The following is a 24,584-nucleotide window of genomic DNA, read 5'->3' as shown; positions in this document are numbered from 1 at the left end:
AGGGCTTCTTCCTATCTTGCTCTGTGTCTCCAGCACTAAACCGCAAGCTTACTCATTATCTGTAGAAAAAATGAAACACTGTGAAGGCGTGACGGTTCAGACAATTTGAAGGGCTGGGTTTAAGAGCCAACTGCCAGGAGAGTACACTGTTGGTAATGGTGCAGGCAATCATGGGACTCGGAAGCCCTGGAAGCCTGTTTCCTTCCCCGAGACTTCCCATACAGCTTTGGGGGGGGGGGGAGTAATTGTCAAATAAAGACATAAAATACACAGGTTTTTTTTTTTTTTTTTAATCTTTGCTGTGTTGGATTCCTACGATATGTGGCTCCTTAAGTCATTTAGTGATGATGAACCTCTTAAAGCTTTCAATGAAAACAAACAGGCCGCTGTGGCATGCGTGCCATGGGTTCGCTACCATTGAAGGGCAATCCTAAAGGCTCAGAAAGACTGAAAAGGATTGGGTGAAAATGTAAGGATGAACCATTTCTGGACTGCAAATGGGACTGACTTTACCCTCCAACCACGTTAAGCTTACTTTCAGGTTGGAGCAGGGACCTAAGACCCTCGGGATTTCTGGCCCTGGCGCGTTCCCAACCTAGCTAGCGGACAATTCTTACGCTAAAATCTCCCAGTCCTCTTGGCCTCCACACACACACATTTTTTTTGACTACCACCCAGCTCCGCCCTTTCCCTTCCACCACCTCTTCTAGTTCCCCCGCCCTACTTCCTTCCCCTCCTCCCTCTCCTCCCCCCCCCCCCTCCTAGCTCCCGCGCTGCAGCCCTCCCCCGCACGCTGCAGCCTGGTCCTCCGCTCCTCTTCTCCTTCCCTGCGGTCATTGCTCCTCCTGGGCGGTTCAGACAACCCCGTGCTTCGCTTGTCCAATGAGGAGACGGCATAGGGCGGGGCGGGACTTGGGCCAGAGCGGAAGCGGTGGCCGGAGCGGAAGTGGAGCTGTCGCCGCCACCGCCGCCACCGATTCCGTAGCCGGAGTAGCTGCCACTGCTGGCGCCGCTGCAGCTGCCGCCACCGCTGCCTTTTGAGGAGTGGGCTTGGGAAGGAAGCGATCACCGCTCTCAGCTTTGTCGGAAGCGCCTTTGCCCCCTACCGTCCTCCCACGGTGAGTGCGGCGCCAGGCCGGCCCGCGGCCCCCAGGGGCGCAAGCTCGGAGCCCTTCAAGGGCGGCGGCCACGACATCTGCCCTGTGGGTGGGTCCTGGTTGTACCCGTGCGCCCCCACCTTGGCCCCGCGCGGCCCGCTGGTAGCGCGGGCCCGGCCTTACTGCAGCCCCTCCCTGTTTCCGGGGCTGGGCCCTCCGCCTCCTGGAAGCCCTGGCCTCCCTGGCCGCCTGCGGCCCTGCCCCGCGGGCGGGGTGCGGCCCCGAAGTGCGCTGGGAGGGACTGGCGGGCCACCGGTGGACCGCGGACGCTTCCTTCACTACCCAGTTTCGTCTCCCAGGAGGCCCCTTCCCCGCGCCCTGGTCAGCGAGGACTGGCCCTTTGGGTCCTGTCACCTCTGCTGTTTGTCTTCTGGTTTCCGGAAATTGAGATAAAACTAAAGGCGTGCGAATTCTGAAGCACAGATGCTCCCATTGCATTCTCCCTGGATGAGTAAGGAGTTTAATCTTGGGAGACAGCGGGGAGAGGGTCTCCCCCGTCCACTTTTCAGTAAAGCCATTTTATCACCCTTTACTGGTTTTGAAGCCTGCTAAGACTCTAAATTCCCTGGAAGGGCAGAGTTGAGGTTTGAATCAAGAGATGAATTTGTTATAACCGGTTACTGAGTCAGGCTGGATCTCGAGGGGAAAGATATCTGAGGCTGAGAACCGCAATATTGTTTCATGGTGTTTACCGTCATTTAATAACGGAACCTTTTGTGTCCTTACCCAAAATTTCCCCCATAGACATTTTTTTCCGTGTGAAATTTGCTTGGCAGCCTCTCTGGTGGTGAGGAAGGTACATCTTTGTCTATTGCAAATGGAGAACTTGCGTGTAATGGGATTTTCAAGGGTGGCAACCTTGGTAAGACAGTTTGCCACCCTTTCTGGAAAAATGTGTGTTTCTAGTCCTTGCTCTCAGTGCAGCTTTTCTGGGGTAAGGCCAGATAGCATCACGCTCTGACTTTACTTGCCTTGTGTGGGAGATGGAATTTGGCAGATGATGTTATGAAAATAGAGAATCAGCAGGCCACAACAGCCAAAAGAGAAAGGTGAAGCTTACAAGAATATAAAAATTGTCTGCACTTTTAATTGTTCATATGTAACCACACACATAGCAGTTCATAAAGCAAACAGATAGGTTACTCAGCTTTTTGTATTTTCCTGTTAGACATTTGCACTGTATGTATCAGTATTACTTGGTTTCTAGTGAATTTCTTTTTGATTGCTTTCAGTGCACGTCATTTTTTACCCATGTGCTTAGCCCTCGTTTTCTTGGATCCATATGTTTAGCAGCGCATAGTGTGGTATGTGTAAAACCTATTGGTTTTACTGCACCCAAGTTAAAATTTTAAGCAAGGCCTTCAAAATGGAAGACTAAAAATGCAAGAGGAATTTGCAGAATTATTTTCCTAGCCTCTGCCTGAGGTAAGAAACCATTCACCCATCTTACAGATGAAAATCTTTATGAGAAATGAGGTGATTTGACCTAAACCACACACCTAGTTTCACACTGAATATCCTCTTTCATCTGTATGAAGTATTTATGGACTGTCAGCCCCTGGAGCATGGCTCCTACCCTATAATCTTCTGTAAACTCCTCATCCGGCAGTGCTTGTGTTATATTGAAGCCATTTTAGATTTGGAGCTCTTATAGATCAGACCGGCAGCGTCTAAAAATCAGGATAAACAAATTCCCTTGATACCAGTTCCCTAGGCAGAATCTCCAGAGATTTTGGCTGCTGTGAAAAGTGCATTTTCCCCCATTTGGCTGTCAATTCAGGAACTGAGCACTGATTTGGAGGTAGCTAAATTTGATTCTTGACTGCAGTATTAGCTAGTTAAGTGATCTTTAGCATGTTAATTCCTAGCTCTTAGTTACTCAGTCTCCAGTTATCATGAGGTCTTTTTGTAAAGGTAAGATACTGAACATAAGCTTTGATTGGGAGGGGACCCTTTTTGAAACAGGATCTCCCTATATAGTTCAGCCTGGCCTTGAGCTCATTTTGTAACCCAGACTGGTCTCAAATTTGCAATGATCCTCCTGCCTCAGCCTTCCAAGTGCTGGGATTACAGCTTTGCGCCGGATTTTGATTTTGTTTTTTAACCAAAATTGACTTCTTTTTTCCTAGGTTACATTCTGGTAAGAGTCAGCCTTGCTTTTTGTAGATATGTTGCTTTGAAAAATTGATGTATTATAAAATTTTTATTTTCCATATAGCGAATTCAGTCTTTTATGAGAGATTTTCTTATCTCTACAGTGCTAATGATAATGCACTGTTACGTGTTGTGATAAGTTCAGTTAACATAAACATCTGGGATACAGACTTTTTAAAAAAAACAAAATCATGTGATGGCACATGCCTGTAATCACAGCACTCGGGAGGCTGAGGCAGAAGGATCCTTGGAAGTTCGACACCAACCTGGGCTACAAAGTGAGTTCAAGGCCAATCTGAGCTGCATAGCAAGACCTTGTTGTGAAAAGAACAAAAAACAAAAAAAAAACTAAATCAATTTATTTTTGTGGTACTGGGGATTAAACCCCAACACCCTATCTCTAAACTGCATCCAAGCCTCTGATTTTTTTTACTGATTCATAAAAACATGACAATTATACATATTACTAAGTAACATTAAACATTTCTCTTTCTTTTTTGTGGTCCTGGGGCTTGTATCCAGGGCCTTTTGTACTAAGCTACCTCCCTAGACCATTTTAATTTTCATATTTTATTTTGATACAAGGTTTTGCCAAGTTGCCCAGGCTGAATTCGAATTTGTGGTTCTCCTGTGCTAGCCTCCCAGAGGTTGGAATTATAAGATTGTGTTGCTATGCCTGGCATATTTTTGTGAGGGTTTTTTAATTTTGTTTTTTTCTTTGATGATACAGGGTCTCACTATGTATAAAAAAAGGCTGGCTTTGCACCTGTGATCCTCCTGCCTTAGCCTCCCAGGCAGGCATGTGTAACTGGGCACGTAAATAGAGTATTAAGTCAGATTAGACTACATTTACCTGCCTAGGTGTTATTTCTTTGTGGTGAAAGTTCCAAGTTCTAGCTTTCTGTGATACAGAACACATAATTGTTATCTGTGGTCACTCTACAGTGCAGAATACCTCTCCCCAGAACATCTGACTCATCAAATTTAGTATCGATGTTTCTGTAACAGATTTTTAGTAGATATTTTTTTACTGTATGCATGTATGCACACATATTTTGATTAGGCATAGCTTATGTGCTATATAGCATAGAAAAATCTGTAGAATTCTTTTGTGATTTGTTTATCAATTGATGAAGTAACATCAGAACAGCCAGTGAGAGCTAAGTACTAGTAAGATCATTTTACATACAAGGAAACTGAGTCCCAGAGAAGAGTGATTTTCCCAAGGACACAAAAACAGATCAAGGTAAGTGCTAGAATCAAGAACCATAACTGGGTAGTCTAGCTCTAAGAAATTAAAGATTTCTGCTTGTGATAAAACCATTGATCCCTAACTTTTCTTTACATGTATCCTACTGAAGTAAATGTACTTAAATTTTAGCTAATTTTTTTTTTTTTTTTTTTTTTTTTTGGTACCAGGGATCAAACTCATGACCCAGCACTTGCCAGGCAGGTGGCTTGTGCCGCTGAGCTAAATCCCCAGCTGCTAGCTAATATTTTAGATAGGTAGAATGTTTGTAGGGAAAGATTGGGTCCCTTATGGCCTCTGGGGACTGTTCTGTTGGTTGTTACCAGGAAGCAAGCTGTGAAAAATCTGATTTTTCTAGTACTTGCTTCATCCTAGGAATAAAGTTCAGTAGTTATTTTGTGACGCACAACGCTAGATGATTTATCTAATAGAGTTTGGTCATTATAGAGCCAGATGTGGTAGCGCATACCTGTAATCTCAACATTTGGGAGGCTGAGGCAGGCAGATTGTTGCAAGTTCGAGACCAGTCTGGGCTCATTTTGAGCCCAAAACCAGCCTCAACTTCATAATGAGACCCTGTCTCAAAAAGACCAAAAAACAAATTTTTTTGGTCATTATTATCATTGTTATTTATCATAAAATTTACGTAGATTTCTCTGTATTTTGCGGGGGAGAAGATGAGGGAATAAGTTAAGAGAAATTCTAAATTATTACATCTTGTCATGCTGCCTATTCTTTCAGAGGTATCAAACATATAAGGCTATGTTGGAGAATGAACCAAAATTCCATTGTAAAGAGACTTTTAAGTTCCTTGATTTTTAAATTTTTCTAGGAAGAGATGACAATTCACACTATTTGGAGGAGAAAATTATGGTTGTATACAACAACTTTAAACATAGACCTAACTTGATCTCTACATGAATGTGGTCTCGGTGATGTCATGATGGAGAAACAGTTGAAGTTGGAATTCAAGGAAATTTTTTTGAAGGAGAATGTTTAAGGAGGCTCTTTCATAATGTATGCTAAAAGCCAATCATATTACTTTCTGTACCAAAATATCTTCTCAGAGAAGTAGTTAAGTCTTTCTAATACTTGTGAGGTGAAAATAAGTAATAGCTTCATAAAAGTGAGTTACTCCAGGAGATTGTACATTATTTGACTTTCTTTTAAAAGAATTCTGGCTGATTCTTTAACTTTTTCCTTTCCTGGTTGTTTATTTCATTTTTTTTTCTAAGAGACTCAACAAGAGTTATTTCTAAATGGCCTTCACCAGGACAAACACATTGAAGGCAAAAATAGCTATGAGCCCCATCCCTTATTACTGTTTGCCCTTAGAGATAGCCTTACCTTAAAGCTTTTTGACAGTTTAATTAGTTTTTTTTGTATATACTGTAACTTCTCTGTAATAATTTTGCATGATTCTTCAAGAAAATTGACAATTCTAACTTTTCCGCGAGGAAGCCTTGGGAATTATAACTGATCTTGAGGAGGACTGTGTGACATTGAGGAAGGAAGGTTTCACATCTGTATGACCCCAAGCATGTCATCTCTCTAAAAGGGGATGTGTCACCTACTTCCTAGGGTGTGTTTAGGATTAAATGCATTGCTACAAATCCGTAAGTGCTTTGCCCAATTAAGCAGACCATGCAGGGTATTTTTGCTATTTGTTGTACCACCTAGCCAGTTTAGCTTTTTGCATAGATAATTGATTAAGAGAAGATGGAGAATTTGAATGAAGCAGATGGATATAAAGTATTTCATGGACTTAGTGAAACTCTGAGTCTATAAATATAATGAAAAGTTCTAGTCAGAAAATACAGCATGTCTTCTGGTTAGAGCTGAGAAGGCGCTTCACAAAGGAGCCTAAGACCACACATATGGTCAGTATTTTAAAATTACCTGTCTCTTTTCATGTGAAAAATAACAACTTTGTTTTCTTTTATTTATTTATTTTACCAAGGATCAAACTCATGATCTTATGCTTGCCAGGCAGGCACTTATGCTACTGAGCTGTGTTCCTGGCTTGTTAACTTTTAAAAAATATATCAGTTGATCAAATAGTTTGATATTTAATGTGGTAGGCATTATGCTACATATTGAGTGTCTAAAGATAAAAAGTTTGGATGGATTCCTACCTTAAACTCACAATCTGGTATGGGAGCCAATAAAGGCATTTACCGGAAACGATGATAAACGTGGTTTTACAGAAAGGTGTATGTACAATGATATATGCTTTGCTTTTAGAAGTTATTCTAGGAAGCAGCCTAAAAATGAGGTACATAGTAAGTGTCCCTTTACTCATTGACCTTTCATTTGTTAACTTTATGTGCAGCGTACAGTAGCCACCCCTTGTTTGAATGTTCACAGAGTCCAGACACTTAAAGGTTTTGGATCACAAGCAGATTCACTTCTTACAAGAACCCTATGAAATAGATTTGCCTATTTTGTGGATGAGAACACTGAGACAGAATTCAAGTAACCCTTGCAGATGCTGGTGGGATTAACATACTGTGTTTTCCAATTGATCACTTAAATAAGATCAACGAACTGTCTTGTCTGTGATTGATTCACATTGCGCAACCTTGGATATAATCGCTTAACATTTCATTTCTTTAAATTTCAATTAGCCAGTTGGACACTGTTAGCAATGATGTCTAACAACTGGTCTGAAAGAACCAAGGGGTTTTGAAATAGAGGTTCAGTTTCCCTTATAATCCATTGTTCATTGGACATAAATCTTGTGACTTTATATTTCAGATATGCTGTTTCTAATAACCTGCAAATGTTTGAATGAAATTAAATTTATTACAGGACTCTAAATTTTGTGTGTAGAATGGCACACATTTTCAGAGTAGGTGTTTTCCAGTGAGTAGTTTTGTTGAGAGCCAGGAGTACTTAACTTTTTCTGGATTACACCCACAAACCAACTGTTCGTACTGACTTTCTCTGTCCCTCCTGCAATACTTGGCATGTTTTTCCTTCAGAATAACTTCAGTGTTATAACTTGTACTTTATGGTACTGTGGATGCTTTGGAATGATACATTTGTGAATGCTGTTCAGAATTAACAGTTTTCATCCTATTGAAGCTTTGGTTTGTTGAGGCAACGTCTTGCTATGTACAGGTTGACCTGGAACTCATAATCCTTCCTCAGCTTCTTGTGTTGGAATTACTGTACAAGTGTGTACCACCGTCTTGCCTAGTGAATCTTTTGAGTCTAGATTTTTAAGCTATTCCTGTTAGTTTCCTCCAATAATTAGTCTCATTTTTGTGTTTGCTTTCACTTTTGCAGTTTCTGTCAATCTAAAAACATAAATATGCTTTCTTCATAGAACATCTGTTTCTCGTATCACCATTTGCAGTTCCCTTTTTCTGTCCTGTACAGCTGTACCACTCCTATGATAGGATTAAGGGCACATATCCTTTTAAATTCAGCCACTTTGTGTATGTTAGCTTGTTATTTTTCTAAGGAGAAGTATTATAACCCTTAAATACATGCCATCTTCTTTTGTTTTCCCATTGGATGTCAGCTCTCCAAGGGGAGGACTGTGCTACTTGTGTTTCTTTTGCATTCCTCAGTGAATAATCCAAAAAATTCTTAGAATACTGGTAATGTGTTCATTTTGTAGTTTTGCAGTACACGTTGGATTATATGCATTATAGTTTTGTAAAGTAGCTTAAGAGTAAGAATATTTGCCTGTGTCAGCCTTTATTCTGACCAGTAGAACTGTATAGACAGGTGATGGTAAACCTTTTAGTTTTCAGTGATACAAACTGCCACATGCACTATACGTTTGCCACCACTGATACAGGCATTTTATTTTGCCACATACACTATATGTTCGCCACTGCTGATACAGGCATTTTATTTTATTTTTTAAATTTTATTTTAATGAGAATAAATCCAAGCAAAATGAAACAATAAAACCAATCTAAATAAGACCACGTAAGTGACATAGGATTTCAAAATAAGATCATAGGAGATCAACCATGGTTACCATAATGCCTCTTGTCTTTAAAATAGCTATTCATACCTTCAGACATAGTGAAATCAAACAAAACAGAACAGAATAGAATCAATAAAACAAAATAAAGAATGCAGTACAGGACTTTAAAACAAGATAATCGCAAATCCAAAATGGCTACCATAATATCTTGCTATCTTTGAAATAGCTGCCGTGCCATCAGGTATAATAAAATCAAACAAGGTAAAATAAAGCCCAAATAAAAACAATGAGGATACAGGATTGTGAAATAAGATCACAATTGGCTACCACCTTCGGAAGGAGATTCTCCCATGTATGCTACACTGTGTATAGTTAACCTCTTAATAGATGATTAGACTACTTGCTTTAGGCCTACAAAGTCGGTGAAATACGAAAGCATTAAGTTGTGTTTTACCTTATTAGCTATCATAACAGCCTGTGTTTCTCCAGATCAGCTGCTTGCTTCTGGAGCATGGGGGTGGAGGAAACATTGGCTCTTTTTGTTTCCCTGCCCTCGTACCAGAATGGGCTGGCATCTGGTTCTTCCTCAGTCAAGCCTGTGTATGGCGTGGACTCACAGGAGCTCTTAGCTTCTTCTTGACTTCTTCCCTGCAGTCCACAGATGGTGCTGACTCACAAGAGAGAGCTAGTATCTGGTTCTCTGCCTGTGCATGGTGCCAGTTCTGATACAGGTATTTTATGTGTGGCATCTTTTTTTTTTTTTTTTAAAGTATCGGGGTTTTGAATCCAGAACTTCTATACTGAGCTATCTCCTTCCTTCCTCTTTTGAGACAGTCTTAAACAGTCACTAAGTTACTTAGGCTGGGCTCAAATTTGAGATTCTTGTACCTCTGGTTCCTGAAGTTCAGGGATTACACATCTACAGTACTATGTTAGATTTACATCATTTTATTTGATAGCTATTAATGTCTACTATTAACATTGAGAAAACAGATTCAGAGAAGTTGTAAGATGAAAATATGAGGGGAATTGCTTAATTTCTATAATGTATACAGCTTTTCTGAAAAATATCCCACCATGTTTTGTAGAAAGATTGGGTAATTCCTAACATGTAATATATAATGAAATCCTCCTTTTAAATTTCTAACATATTACTAAACTCAAAGCTTTTTATCTTGGAATCAAACATGCTCTTTTCCTTGAAAACAAAATGCAGATGAAACTTAATGCCTTTGAAGGCCATAACTGTCTTAAACTTTTGTTCCTTTGTAGTGCTTTTTAGATGGCTGACTGGATGGATAGAATAGAAGGATGGGTGGATGGGTGGATGGAATAGATAGATATTAGTGATAGTCATGTACTTTTGTTTCTTGGATGTCTGCCCTAGAAATGATTTCTCAGAGTTTTCACCTGACTATACAATTATTCCTTAGGCAGAAAATTGAAATAGAAGGGCTGGGTCAGTTATTTCAGGTTTTGTCATCTGAGTTTCTGAGTTAAGGTTTTGTTAAAGGAAATCTTGTTATTGTGTGAATTATTTTTCATAGCGGTTTTCTCTGCATCATTGGCTTTTTATTTTGAAAATTATTCTTAGAAAACAAATATTTTGGCTTCCTGGTACTTAGCACTAACTATAAGAAAGAAGAGCCAGAGTAAGCTACTCCTTGCACCCCTTACCCACGCTTTGTGCCGGGTCTGTATTATGAGTGAAGAGGCGAAACAGGAGGAAAATTGTTTTTTAAAGGGGCTGAGCATATAGCTCAGTGGCACAAGTGCCTGCCTGGCAAGCAGGAGATTGTGAGTTCAATTTCCATCCCCCCATTTTTTAAATAAATAATTACATACCAGAAGAAAATTCACAAAGGTGAACAAAATAAGAGAGCACAATTTTAAAAATGTTATCATTGAGAGATACTGTGTACTGAAGTGATAGTCACCATTAGCCATTTGGGCTAACTTTTCCAATCATGTTTGTAATGTCCTTTAAAGGAATATGTTTTAAATATTGCACACCTTTCTTCTCCCATCATTGGGAGCTTGCTTACTTTTTTTTTTTTTTTAACCTTTAGTGCTGGTGATTAAACCCAGAGCCTTAAATATGTAGGAAAGTACTGTCATTAAGCTTCAACTCCAACTGTTTTTTTGGTTGTTGTTTTGGTACTGGGGATCAAACTCATGACATAGCGCTTGCCAGGCAGGTGCTCATGTTGCTGAGCTAAATCCCCAGGACAAACCTCAACCCTTTTAAAACTGCTGAGATAGTCTTGCTGAATTGCCCACACCAGCCTTTAATGTATATCCTCCTGCTTCAGCTTCCTGAGTAACTGAGATTACAGGTGTGTGCCACTGTTCTCAGTCCTTCAGAAGGTCTCAAATACGTTTTTTGGATGACATTAAATCCCTTTTTTTGATAGCCATACACTCTTACACCTTCTGTGTGTTATTGTGTGCGTATCTTTTTTTTTTTTTTAAGCGTATTTTCCTATTGTTGGGTATTTAGACTGTGTTCAGCTTTTCACTAAGGAAGTTGTGCATTTCTCTGCAGATGCTTCCCAATCCTCTGGCTTTCTGCAGGTGACATTGATCATCATAAAGTGGGTGTGCCTGAGAACGCTTGTTCTCAAGTGTGTCAGTGTCTTCCCAAAATAGGCTAAGGCATGTATCCCTAGGCTCACTAAAGGGCTAACTGTCCTGTAGCCTCTAATGACTTTGTCTGTTTTTGCATCTTAACTCTATTGTGTTGACGCCAGACCTAATGACAAAGAGTAAAGCATTTTAGGAAGCAAATAAAGGCTCTCTTGGCAATATTTTCTTGATGGGACCTTCATTCAGAGTCTCACAATAAGCCAGGCGTAATGGCACATGCCTGCAATCCCAGCACTCGGTGGCTGAGGCAGGAGGATTATTGCAAGTTTGAGGCCAGCCTCAGCTACACATTGAGTTCAAGGTCAGCGTGAACTACATAGCAAGACCCCTGTCTCCAAAAAAAAGGGATGTGTAAGTTCTGTGAAAGGAATAAAGTACTTCAAGTTTGTGCAACAAGCATTTTTAAAATAATAATTTCCATATTTACTATTCAATTCTTCTGTTTATAGCAAATCTCCTGAAGGGAGATCTTGTTATCTTCACTTACACAAACTGGAAGACTGAGGTTTAAGAAGCTCTTACTATTTAGTAGCAGATTGTGTTGACACAGTCCTGTGGCCTTTCTGCTATAATACACCTAGGTAGCTTTGTTCTTGTTTCTTTCAGTAATCAATAAACAACATTTTTATTGAGCATAAGTTTTGCACTTAGTGAGATTTTAGGAATTAAATGTGAAGCACATGTAAAGCTTTCCTCTGAGGGCCCATGTGTGAAACTGTAAAACAGCTCTCATCCTGTGTAAGATAGAACAGCATAAAGAGTGAGTGTACTGTGTAATGATTTGTATTTGAGTCATGTGCAGGACGCTGTAGCCCTAGATGGATGGATGGGGTTTGCATAAAGTATACTATATATGGGAGAGCACCCACGAGAAGGGAGCTACAGTGTCAGGTGTGTTAGAGCACTGTTTAGGGCATGCAGTGATGTCCAGCCTGATGGAAAGGTGCTTGTTGGAGAATAAAGGATGAGAAAGTGTAACAGGTAAGGAAGAGCCAAGCTTGAAGGACTTTGAAAACCTGCTAGAGTTTAGACTTTGTGAAGTAACCAAAAGGGAATTATTGAAAGTTACTGAATAAAGGTGAAGGCATAACTAAAGAGATATTTTAGGAAGAGTAATTTTGAAATAAGGTGCCAGATATACAGGGAATGAGGTACAAATACAAGGACTTAATGTGCTCATGCAGAAGAAGACTTTGTCTTATGTGAGGGATGAGAGAATGTTACCAAAATTTGCATTTTTATCTTTGATTTCAGGATCGATTCATTCAGCAGATATTTTATTCATACCATTTATGTACAGGATGTTAAGGGAAATGCGTCCCAAAGAAGCCCATGGTATAGGAAGGAACTTGAGATATTTACAAATAATTTTAGTACTGACGAAATATCTCAAGATACTGTGATAGGTACAGATGAAATGCTTTATGAGGACATTTTTCCTCTGTCCATTAGAAATAGGTGTGAACCACATGCGGTTTTTCAAAAAGTAAAAATGGTCGGGGGAGTGCTTGCCTACCTTGTGTAGGCCCTGGCCCTGGCCCTACAAACAAAATTTAGCAGTGGGGGGGGGGGTGGTATACCAACTTTAGTGACACTAATGTTAATAAGTTCTGATAACCCACTGCCATCGGACCAGCCAAATTAGAATTTTTTACCAAACACTTTTATCCAGAATATTTCAGCAGGTGCCACTGGTTACATTTCAAGTGAACAGACATACTGTGACTGGTAGTTTTGAATTACACAACTCAGCTTTAAGAAAGATTTCATGGAAAAGACGGCACTTGTATTATGCTCTGAAGAATGTATTGAGAATAAATGGGAAACGCCATTCCAGGTAGAAGGATTGGCCTGGTAGGCAGGACAGAAGAGCACACTTTGTGTGTGGAAGACAACCATTTTGGCAGCAGCATATTGTGGGAAGTCTGGGGAGGTAGTTTGGCAGGCTTTTGCCTACAGGAAATCTCACTGTACTGTCTGGAGCAGGGAAATTTTGAGCAAAAATGAATGTGATTAGGACTTTAAGATAAGTCTGATAGCAAAGATATGGAAGGGGTTCGGGAGAATTCAGAGACTGAAAGCAAGGAAGAGGGGAAGGTTACGGATGGGAAAGTGGCTGGAGATGTAGAAAGAAGAACAGTTTCATTTCTCCCTTGTCTGCTGCTTTCCTCCAAACTGCTGGTTGTTGTGTAACCCATTTCCTGTTGAAATTAGTTTAGATGCTTCAAAATCTGTGTTATATAAGCTGAAAGTTATGTAAGCAGTAGGCACTAGAGTATTTAGCTATGGATTTTAAGTTCTTTCTGTGTATATGTGTAATTAAAAATTGTAAAACAGATAGATGAATGCAAGTTATTTTAAAGCTTTGCAGTATAGTTCTATGGTGATGGTTTCCCATCTCCAAGAACCCTTGTGATGATTCAAAAGAAGCTTGAAATAGTTGGCCCCAAATCAGAAATGCCATGTTTTATTTTAGGAAATAAGATGAGGACATTTGGGAGGTTCCAAAGAACAATCAGGACTTTTCCAAGTATAAGTTAACTTTTAAATGCTTGAAGGGCCCGGGATATAGCTCAGTGGCACAGCGCCTGCCTGTGAAGTGTGGGTTGTGGGTTCAGTTTCCCAGTCACCGCTCCCAACGCAAAACCATGCGTAAGAAGCGCAGGGGCGAGAGTGCTTAGTTTGGATGCCAATAAGGTTGAAGACTGCTGCATCCTTTAGCAATGTCAGTATTTCACTTGTTACTCAATTAAAATACTAAATAAAATGGTTTAACCCTGAGTTGACTTTTGGCCAGAACTTTATTATGAGGAATTACTCATAGGTAAAAAGCACAAGTGCTTTTTTATGAACTTTGAAGTTAACCTTGAAGTGACCACTTTGTATTTGTTCACAGGCTAGATGTTTTCTTATACTTGTTGAATTTTTGAAAGTTGTTTTACAAACCTCTGTTGTGCTTGGCACTTTTCGGAACAATGAAGTAGGGCTTTTAATACATGGAGATACTATCCTGATCCCAAACACTTTAATGGTCAAGAAACTTAGGTATATTGAGTACCCATATATAATTGTAAGGTGATTAATAGTGTTATTATGTAAAGTACACTAGGTTATGTTGTGGTAACACGTGGCTCCAGTATTTCAGTGGCCTAAGCCAACAAACATGTCCAGTGCAAATCTACAGGAAACAGCGCTCAGTGTACAGTCACCCAGGCACTCAGCTGGGACAATGTCAATTGTTTTGTGACTGCACCATCTAGAATACACGGCTTTTTAGGTTGCCGCTGTAATAGAGCTGGGACACTACATAGGACTTCTGCAGTTGCAGCCTGGGAGCCGCAGCATTCCTGCTCATTACTGGGCAGAACTGCTATCTAACTTCTAATGGCAAGGGAAGAAGCAAACGGAGTGTTTCACGAAGATAACTGTGTCTGCTGTAGTCTTACTCTGGTGTTGTGAGTGAAGATGTCAGATGGATCAAGATGAGACTTGCTTCACTGAGTGTAAGCTTAAAGTTAGTGAACCTTTATAGGATGCAGCTCTGAGTGTGACTTAGATAATAAGCCATACGGAAAAAAGTGAGTTGAATTGGAGAATCAGTGCTTTCTGAATTACCTGGATTTTTAGTTTATGTTGTATCATTATACTTTATTTAATAAATTATTTCCATGTGATAGGTCTCTGTTGAGAATTTTCTTACGAGAATACAAAAATGACTTTTAAAGCAAATTGTTTTAGAAGTAAAATATTTTCTATTTTTAAACTTTCAATCATTTTTAGAATCGTATACATGTATATAGTAATGAAAGAATTTATTTTAAAAATGCTGCTAGTGTTTAGTGTTTCTACTACTACTACTATCGAACTCATGACCTTGCACTTGCCAGTTAGTCGCTTTTGCTGCTGAGCTAAATCCCCGGCCCAGTGTTTCATTTTTTTAAACCTGAAGGTATTAGCATGTTTTTAGTTGGTGGCACATACTATGAATATGTAGAAATTTAAGCCAAAAGTAAACATTTATAGTTTGTAATTTTTTTTTTTTTTTTTTTTTTTGGTCTTTTTCTTTTTTGTCGGTACTGGGGGATCGAACTCACGACTGCCTGCTTGCAAGGCAGGCGCTTATGCCACTGAGCTAAATCCCCAGTCCCTATAGTTTGTAATTTTTATGCTATATATTATCTAAGATTTATTGCATTCTACAATGATGATTATTATAGTGAAAACTTGATTGGGGTGAGGCAAAGAAGAGGTATTTACTAATTGATAATATAAAGGACTAGATAAAATTGTAAACTGAAGTCATTGAGAATGTTGTTTTTATCCCCCCCCCCCCCCCCGAAAATCTTGTAAGTGGAACTCGTGGTTCAAAGGAATTCTGTTATGGTTTGTTTCATGGCTATGCATCCTGTAGACTTTTATCTCTTGCAGCCTATACCTAAATAATCTGTACAAGTGCCTCCTGGTAGGTCATTTGTTCTCACAAGAGCCCCACTGAGAGAGTTGGTAATGTTTTTACTTTCTAGCAAGGAAACTGAAGTGCTTAAGTTAAGAGATCTAAATGAGACCATAGCACTACTGAACATCAGAACTGATGCTAGATAGAACTCACATCAGCGGCTCTTTAAGCTCTTCTTTGCAGCCTGCCTTTGGAACAAAGTTATCTATTGCAACAAATAAGATAATGATGGCTCCCTCCCACAGCTTTTGTTTTAAGGTTGATCAAAGTGTGGTACTTAACGTATTTTCCCTGTACTATGGGAGAAAACAGATTGATCAGAACTGGTTAATCTGGACAGTGAGAGAGGAGCAGGGTCATATTAAAAAGCAGATACTTACTGAAAGCACTTAAAGAACATATAGTGAGCCTATATCTTTACAGAAACTGTTATTCAGTGTTGTCTGTGTGTAAGGGAGGCGCAGAGGAGTGGAAAAAATGAAACACTAAGGACAGGTAGATAATCTTAAGTCTGTTTCTATCCTTTTCTACTTTCACTGGTACTTACCTACTTAACGTCCCTCCCTCCCTCCCTCTCTCTGGTCTGTCTCTCTGTCTATCTGTCTGTCTCTCTCTCTTTTGCAGACAGATTCACTATGCAGTTCAGACTGGCCTTGAACTCACTTTGTAGCCCAGGCTGGCCTCAAATTTGCAGCAGTTCTTCTGCCTCAGCCTCCCAAGTGCTGGGATTACAGGTGTGCACCACCACGCCTGGCCTCAGCCTTCATTTCTTTACCTCTAAAAATGAGGGAGAGGTTGTTACGAGTATCACCACCCTGTACAACTGCGGTGACAATTAATTGAGCAAAATAACTGAAAGGCTGTGGTGAAGTACCCGACACCAAGGCACTCAGTATATAGTCAGTGTTGTTGATGACAGTGGGGACTAGGTATTTTGCTTTCAGGGAAGCTTCTATCCAAATGACCTGGGTGGAGATTGACAGTGCATTTCATGGATCCTGACGTCTGATATTCGCTTTCTCTTGCTCTTATTTTAGGGAATGACCATGGACAAAAGTGAGCTGGTACAGAAAGCCAAACTTGCCGAGCAGGCTGAGCGCTATGATGATATGGCTGCGGCCATGAAGGCGGTCACTGAACAGGGGCACGAACTCTCCAATGAAGAGAGGAATCTGCTCTCTGTTGCCTACAAGAATGTGGTAGGTGCCCGTCGGTCTTCCTGGCGTGTCATCTCCAGCATTGAACAGAAAACAGAGAGGAATGAAAAGAAGCAGCAGATGGGCAAAGAATACCGAGAGAAGATAGAGGCGGAGCTACAGGACATCTGCAATGACGTTCTGGTAAGGGGCCAGTGCTTCTGCTTTCAAAGATTTGCTAAATAGTATTAATTTAATGTTTCACTGTAGACTCTCAAACAGCTTATGAGAGATTTCTGAATATACTGGAAAGCCACAAACCATTTGCAGTTGATTTTTAAGCATATAATGTTTTTTTTTTTTTTTCATTCTTTGCTTGATCAGACATTATTTATCACTTCTAGGGTATTTTCCTCACCTATCAAGAAGATCTATGCAAAACAGGAACAGTTAATCAGCATCCCTCCTCCATCTCTTCTTCAGAAATAGAGGCCAGACAGAATTTTAGGTACAACACCAGATAGGCTATTCCATATAGTTGTCTGAGTAGTGACATCTCTCCAAAAGAGGCAGAATGAAAAAGCTGAGTTGCCTTTTAGCCTCTCTGACCATGTTCATATTGTAGAGTCCTATTTTTGTCTAAAAGTTAGGTATATCCCTTAAGTTCAGCATGCATTTCCAAAGCCAAATCAAAGGTTAAGGGGATTCAGGGCTGGGGATTTAGTTCAGTGGCATAAGCGCCTGCCTTGCAAGCAGGCAGTCGTGAGTTCGATCCCTGGTACCGATAAAAAACGAAAAAGATTTAAAAAAAAAGGTTAAGGGGATTCTTCTCTCCTGTGTTATGTAAGTTCTAGTTAGGTGATTGATTTCCTCCGGCCACAGTAGAGGGTTGAATGGGAGGGGTTGCATATTTTAGGACGAATCGTGATCCTAATGTTTTTCTCTCACATCATGAGCCCACTTCAAACTTTTTTTTCTTCCAGGTGAAATCAGGTAAAAATGAAGGTGAGGGCTGCTTTGAAGGGAAAAGAAATTCACAATTGTTGATCTGTCTCCTCCCCTGCTGGCTGCCTCCCCCCTGCTTACTGCCCTTGACACCTTTCTTTTGAAAACCAGTATAAAGCTTGTCAGCAGTGAGGCAGTACTTTTCATCCCTACCCATAATGAGTTACACCCAGTCTACCTGCAAAGAATATCAAAACCACTGCTGCCTCGTGCATCTTCTTACAGATTGGTTAAATCCTCTTGTAGTTAAGCATTGCATTGAGCTTCTCTTTTTAATAGAGGGTATAAGTGTGTCATGGCTAAACTTGTTACCTGTTGGTCATTTGGGGGTTTGTTAATGGTGCACTAATTCCTGAATGTTAGGTACATCTGGTATTCAAATGAAGTATGGCATGCATTCCAAGGGCGAGAAAGTTCCATAATTCCTGAAATGTAGACCAGCTTTTAAGAGCATCTGAAAGAATGTGAAGAAGAGCATGGTACTTACTGCCTCTTAACCAGTTTTTCAGGATGCCACATTCTAAAACAACTCTTCGAAAATATTGCTCTGTATACGAAGCTTGGACTCCTTCAGAACTACTTTTGTTGTAAGCATAAATGTTTAAAGGAATTTATTATTAATAATAGTACTAGATTCTTTGAGTGCTTACTACATGCCAGACAACGTGTTAAGCACTTTTTGTACATTAGCTTATTTGTCCTGATAACTACTCTAGGAGGCCATTGTGGTCCCCCATTGTACAACCAAGGAACTGAGGCTCAGGGTGATAAAGTAGGATCCTGTGGATACAAATAGTAAGCAGCCGAGGAGGGGTTTCTTCCCAGGTCAGATTGATTAAAAACTTTAGTTCTGGCAGTTTTGTTCTGTTATTACCTTTATCCTCTCAGCATAGAAAGAATTTTTTGCTCTAATTACAGAAGTTTTTATGTTTATTTTTTTTTTTTTTCTTTTCTAAAGGACAGGGCAAAAGAGTATAAAGTAAAAAAATCACTTCTAATCCTATCACCAAGAAAACGTTATTAATATAATCCTTCCAGGCTTTCCCCCTGTATATTTGTGTTCATGTGCACATAGGTATTTTAATATTAAAATTCTCTTCTTGTTGTAATGTGGTTTTTCACCGTTTCTTTTGAGAGCCTTTCCATGTTCCAAGTGTAGTTTGCATCATTGTTTTTTCCTAATATTGCACTGTAATTAGCTGTATTGTAGTTAAATCCCTTATGGATGTTGAAAGTGACTTTTAACAGAAGAATATAGGCATCTGCTGTTACGACCTAAGCTAAAACAAGTGACTTGGGTGAAAAATGCTTTGCTTTTTTTTTTTAAAGTCTTCAAAGAAAATTGGTAGTGGTAGTGCGTACCTTAAATCTCAAACATGATTTTAACACCTTGTGAAGGATTCAAAATTCTTACCAATGTGAATCATTTTTTAGGAGCTGTTGGACAAATACCTTATTCCCAATGCTACCCAACCAGAAAGTAAAGTGTTCTACTTGAAAATGAAAGGAGATTATTTTAGGTATCTTTCTGAGGTGGCATCTGGAGATAATAAACAGAGTAAGTAACATTTAAAAGTTTTTGATCAACAACAGAACCTCAGGCTTCTTTTGTAATGACCTTAAAGTTTTTCTTTGTCAGTTCACTCTAATACTACATCACAGGAAGCAGAACTTAAAAGGCCATAACATTGTGATGGACAGGGTCATGGGTGTTGACAAATCAAGATGTATCTAAGGGGCAAACCGTGAGGGCATTAACTGTCTGATTGTAATTTGTAATTTGGAGGTTGATTGGTAGTTCTTTTTAGAAGCAACACTTTAACCTATAGTAGTCTATCCTTAACCATGGTTTGCCTTTTTCCAGTTTCAGTTATTTAAGCTCAACTATGATCTGAAAATATTAAATGGCTAATTCCAGGAAAAAGGCCAGGGAAGCGGGGCCGGGGATTTAGCTTAGCAGCATAAGCGCTTGCCTTGCTAGCGCAAGGCTGTGAGCTGAATCCCCAGTACCTCCCCTCCCCAAAAGTCAGAAATAAATGATTCATAAGTTTAAAATATACAGTTGTCAGTAATGGATGAAATACCATGTTGTCTTCCTTAGGAGATAAATCATCTCTTTTTTTGCCCAGCATATCTACCTTATATATGTTACTTGCCTGTTGCGCACTTAGTTGCTGTTTCGATTATCACATGGACTGTCATTGTGTCAACAGTGCTTGTTCAGACAGCTCTTACTTTACTGACTCCAAAATGCAAACTTCTGTTACAATATTTTTTATAGTTATTCTATCTTGTAACTAGCTAACTTTAATTTAGTACACCTAATTCATAAACTTACCAGAGGTACGTGTGTATAGAAAAAGTTATGCAGGCTTCAGTGCCATCCACAGTTTCAAGCATCTACTGGTGTCTTGGAACACATATTGCACAGATTAAAGAGATCTACTGTATTTGTGGTATAAAACCACTATTTCTTTATCACATGGATTACTAATAGGGTAGTAATTGTAGCCTACATTAAGTGCCTACTGTGTTTTAAATACTTAGGAGTCCTATTTATCCTCATATAACTTCATGACAGGTGGGCAGCTGCCTTTATTTCTAATAAAAGAAGGTGTGACTTCTGAATAGAGGTTTTTACTTGTTCCAAGCCACAAGGCCACATGCCTAGTGAGTAAAAGTTGGGGAGTACAGTTTGGATTTGCTGACTGTAACGCCTATTTTCTGTCCACTGGAGCAAAGTGTTTTCTTCTTTCGTATAAGGCTATATATATTTTATAATATATAAAATATTAAAATATATATAAGGCTATATATATTTTAGCTTTTCTTTGTTTCTCCCAAAGCATTTAATACAGTGTACGGTACTTAAGATAAACATTTAACAGACATTTAATTGAATGGTGTAGGCTTGGGTCATGTGCTTCAGCCTAGTTTGTTAAAATAATTTGATAGCGAATCTAGTGTGTGATGCAACCTTTAATTTTTATCACCTTTCTTTTAGCCACTGTGTCAAACTCCCAGCAGGCTTACCAGGAAGCATTTGAAATTAGTAAGAAAGAAATGCAGCCTACACACCCAATTCGACTTGGCCTGGCGCTTAATTTCTCAGTCTTTTACTATGAGATTCTGAACTCTCCTGAAAAGGCCTGCAGCCTGGCAAAAACGGTGAGAAGGACCCTATGTGGTTTCTTTTCATAGAAAACAGTGCAGTGCTTTCTAGTATAATTTATTTTTATTCTTCATTGTCTTGAATTTTTAAAAATTATTTTCTGGGGGGTATCTTATGAAAGAAAGACTTTTACTTCATGATTCCTTCTCAACACCTGCTGTCTTTGATTTGACTACTGTTTTTTGAGGGTGGTGATAGAAAATTTTAGGTGAGGTTAATTTGTTGTTCTTTTATCAATCTGTCTGCATTGGTTTTATATTGTCATTCTTGTTTGTACTCTGATACGAGATTATGGTTATGTAAACAAAAGAAATCAGACCTTTTTTTCCTGTAGGTTACATGTTTGTAGTTTTTCAGCTTGTGTACTGCGACTTACTTTATTTCCTCTCTCTTTTTTTTTTTTTTTTTTTTTTTTTTTTGCTTTTTTCCAGGGATTAAACTCACAACCTCACGCTTGCCAGGCAGGCGCTTATGCTGCTGAGCTAAATTCCTAGCTCCTATTTTTTAATTTGGAAACAGGTGGCTAAAATGAATTGTTCAAAGTTGTCCACTTAATCAAATCAGGTTTAGTGAAAAATTTCACTCTTCTTTATTGTCTTTTGTATCTAGAATTTTTGAAGGTTTTTTTCTTTCTTTTTTTTTTTTAAAGGATTACTAGAATTGTCTTTAGTAGTCAAAAAATTGCAGCTGGGCATGGTGCTTTATGCCTGTAATCCCAACACTCTGGGAGGCCGAGGCAGGAGCACTGGATTGCAAGTTTGAGCCCAGCATGGAGCAGTTTACAGCAAGACCCTGTCTCAGGATAAAAAATAAAATGAGCATGGCCCTGGGTACATTCCCTAGTACGGCAAGAAAAAAAAAGAATTCCATGAGTTTGCCTAAAATAAATGTGCCACAATTAGTAATATAATGATTGCTCATTAGGTAAAACAGTTCTAATCTAGGAATTTTTGTCATTGTTGCTTGGTGCTTTATAAATGTACATTATGTACTTGTTGAAAGAATTAGCAAAAGAAGTGTTAATAGCGTAAGTTCTTCAAAAGTACTGTAGAACAAGAGAAATAATGATCACTTATTAGTTAATAAAAAGTTTGGCTAAACTCACTTCAGAGAACTTGTAGATTTCCTGCTAATGGTTGTTTGTTTTAGGCATTTGACGAAGCCATTGCTGAGCTGGATACACTGAATGAAGAGTCTTACAAAGACAGCACACTGATCATGCAGTTACTTAGGGACAATCTCACTGTAAGTATGACTTGTGGAGTATTTATAGTCCCTTTACTATTTATCTACTCAATAGTTACTATTATCTAAGATTGGGGCTGAGGATTTAGCTCAGCGGCATAAGCACCTGCCTTGGAAGCAGGCAGTCGTGAGTTCGATCCCTGGTACCAATAAAAAGGAAAAAGACAAAAAAAAAAAAAATACCAAAACAAAACAAAAAAAACTATTATCTAAGATTCAAGAAGACTTTGTATCGTGTAAAATATGGCTAACTCTATAAACTGTTAAATTAGTTCTAAATCATTGCTGGTGTTTTGACCTTGGCAGTCATTACTACAGCAATGCAGGAGGAATTTCCAGTAGTTGAGTGAGATAAGATACAAACCTTGTATCTTATCTCACCCCACCAGTAAGTTTTAGTAGCTTTCCTTTAATTATAGCTTTTTTTTCTTTTCCCTTGCAGCTGTGGACGTCGGAAAACCAGGGCGATGAAGGAGATGCTGGGGAGGGAGAAAACTAATATCTGTTGTGCTTTGTAATCTGTTCCAGTGTCACTCTGTATCCTCCACATACATCCCTTTGTGTGATAAAAAAAAGAAAAAGAAAAAAATTCGTATGTCGACTTTTCGATTTTTCACAGCCTCAGTCTAGCAAAAATGGTCCATGGGATAAACAGCTGGTATCAATCTAAAACTCAGATTGGTCACATAAATGCCACAGCATTTTGAAGTTTTGATTTTGATTAACATTGACAGGATTACTGTTTAATTTTTAAAAACTGAACACTGTGATAATGGGGTTTTGTAATTTTCAGCACTCTTACTGGTAGAAAAATATGTATTATGTATAACTTTTTGAAAAGTTTAATCTGATATCAAAATAGTCACTAAAATACAATTCTGTTGTAAAGTTGTACAGAAAGTTATAGATTTTATTGTGATGCTGGTTTTGGAGTGAGGCACTTAACATTTGGCATCCAAGATTAATGGTAATTCACAGAAATTCTGCTGTGGTTCAGGTTACAGTTTGACCAGTTTGGGCTGTTGCCACTCAAAAGTTCATAACCACAAACCGTCTATAGTGTCTTCCTCTGAGGAAACTCAAAGCCTGAAATTGAAATCCTTTGTGGCAGATAACTGGTTATAACATGGTGAAAAGGTCCAGCGCCCCTATAACATGTGTTGCTAAACTCCCTTTCCTATGGCAGAATGTTACTGATTTGCAACTTGTGAAAGAGTGAGATCTATTTTCCTTGTTACCAGGTAGCTAAAGATGGGGGAAAGAGCCACCCTGTGTTTGCTGGATAACACCCTGAAGAACAATGCTCTGCAGAGCCCAGCTCTCTCTTGAAGAGTACTCAGTCTTTGAGTTTGTCCTTGCTTGGAGCATTTGAATTTTGAAATTGCAACATTCTTTCCCTTGTCCTTTTGGCTGTTAACTTTTCCCTCTTTATGTCCAAGAAGGACTTTTTTTCTTCTGGAATTTTCTCTTTGTCTTTTGTTCACTCTCTGTACTGTATGGACAGGGTGAGAGATGTTGGTGAGCAGGCCTTGCTTCAAAGGGTTGTTGAAGAGCTTCCGGCCTTGTCTTCCAGTTCCCAGCACACTTATTTTTCAGTCACACCATGACCCGAATCCAAAAACATTTTTTTCTGAATATTCATGATTTCTCCCTGTATTGCAACCAACCCTAATAATGCTTACATCTGTCTCTAAATCCTCCAAGCGTACTCTTTCAGCTCAGTTCTCAGTCTCAACAAGGCCCTATGATGCAGGGAAGTGCTATGGACACTGCCATGGAGAGAATCAAGAATACCCAGGCCTTTCAGCCTCACAGTATCGCCCCTGTACCTTCAACATTCCATGTAGCTGTAGCATCCATCTGTTTGTTCATCTGCTGAAATGAGAAAAGAATTCATGCACTGATTTAAAACAAACCAAAAAAGGAAAAAAATACAAAAAAAAATCCCTCCTCTCTAGCTGAACAAAAATGTGCAGTTAATACTTGGCGCTTGAAAATGCAGTAGTGAATGTGGAACCAAGCCTGTCTGTATATCTGGTAGCTCTTCGCTTTGTTTTTCCTTACCAGTATTCTGCCTAACGTTTGCTTCTGTGATGGTTATATTGCCTAGCAAGCACACCCGTGGTTGTGAAATAGTATAGCAAAAAAGAAAACTCCCTGGTTATTGATGTACTAGATTTGTGTATGTCTTTTAAACAGTTCTAGTTTCACCTTACATGGAATAATCAGGAAAAGTGTAAAAATTCAAAAGCAAAATAAAAAAATTTTATCAGTTAGTTGCTTGTGAATTGATGTGTTAACCCCATCTCTGTCACTACCAAATCTATTTCTGATCATACTTGTTTCTGGCTCTATTTTCTTTAAAAATAAGAAAACGGGTTTATTTTTAATCTTTGGAAACAGAAGTCAGGGTGTGGT

General features: G+C 39.2%; 1 protein-coding gene across 1 annotated transcript; it reads left to right on the top strand.

Annotated features, from left to right (window-relative positions):
• Positions 1-909: 909 nt before the first annotated feature.
• On the top strand, positions 910-24,442 carry Ywhab (tyrosine 3-monooxygenase/tryptophan 5-monooxygenase activation protein beta). The gene is made up of 6 exons (XM_003467677.5): positions 910-1,118; positions 16,646-16,948; positions 19,184-19,307; positions 20,754-20,917; positions 22,071-22,166; positions 22,609-24,442. Exons 2-6 carry the CDS (start codon positions 16,649-16,651, stop codon positions 22,663-22,665), a joined length of 741 nt encoding a protein of 246 aa, XP_003467725.1. The 5' UTR covers positions 910-1,118; positions 16,646-16,648; the 3' UTR covers positions 22,666-24,442.
• Positions 24,443-24,584: the final 142 nt, after the last annotated feature.

Source organism: Cavia porcellus, unplaced genomic scaffold (genome assembly GCF_034190915.1).
Source record: "Cavia porcellus strain 051 isolate PalLab524CR breed Dunkin Hartley unplaced genomic scaffold, mCavPor4.1 scaffold_5, whole genome shotgun sequence".
Lineage (NCBI taxonomy): Eukaryota > Metazoa > Chordata > Mammalia > Rodentia > Caviidae > Cavia > Cavia porcellus.
Note: the sequence above shows the minus strand (reverse complement) of the source record. Positions and strands in the feature narration are given on the sequence as shown.

Excerpts from the sequence above, each read along its gene's own strand:
- Ywhab (XM_003467677.5), top strand. The coding sequence starts at position 16,649 with ATGACCATGGACAAAAGTGAGCTGGTACAGAAAGCCAAACTTGCCGAG. Across the intron at positions 20,918-22,070 it reads CCTGCAGCCTGGCAAAAACG|GCATTTGACGAAGCCATTGC; the intron begins GTGAGAAGGACC and ends TGTTTGTTTTAG. Across the intron at positions 22,167-22,608 it reads TACTTAGGGACAATCTCACT|CTGTGGACGTCGGAAAACCA; the intron begins GTAAGTATGACT and ends TTTCCCTTGCAG.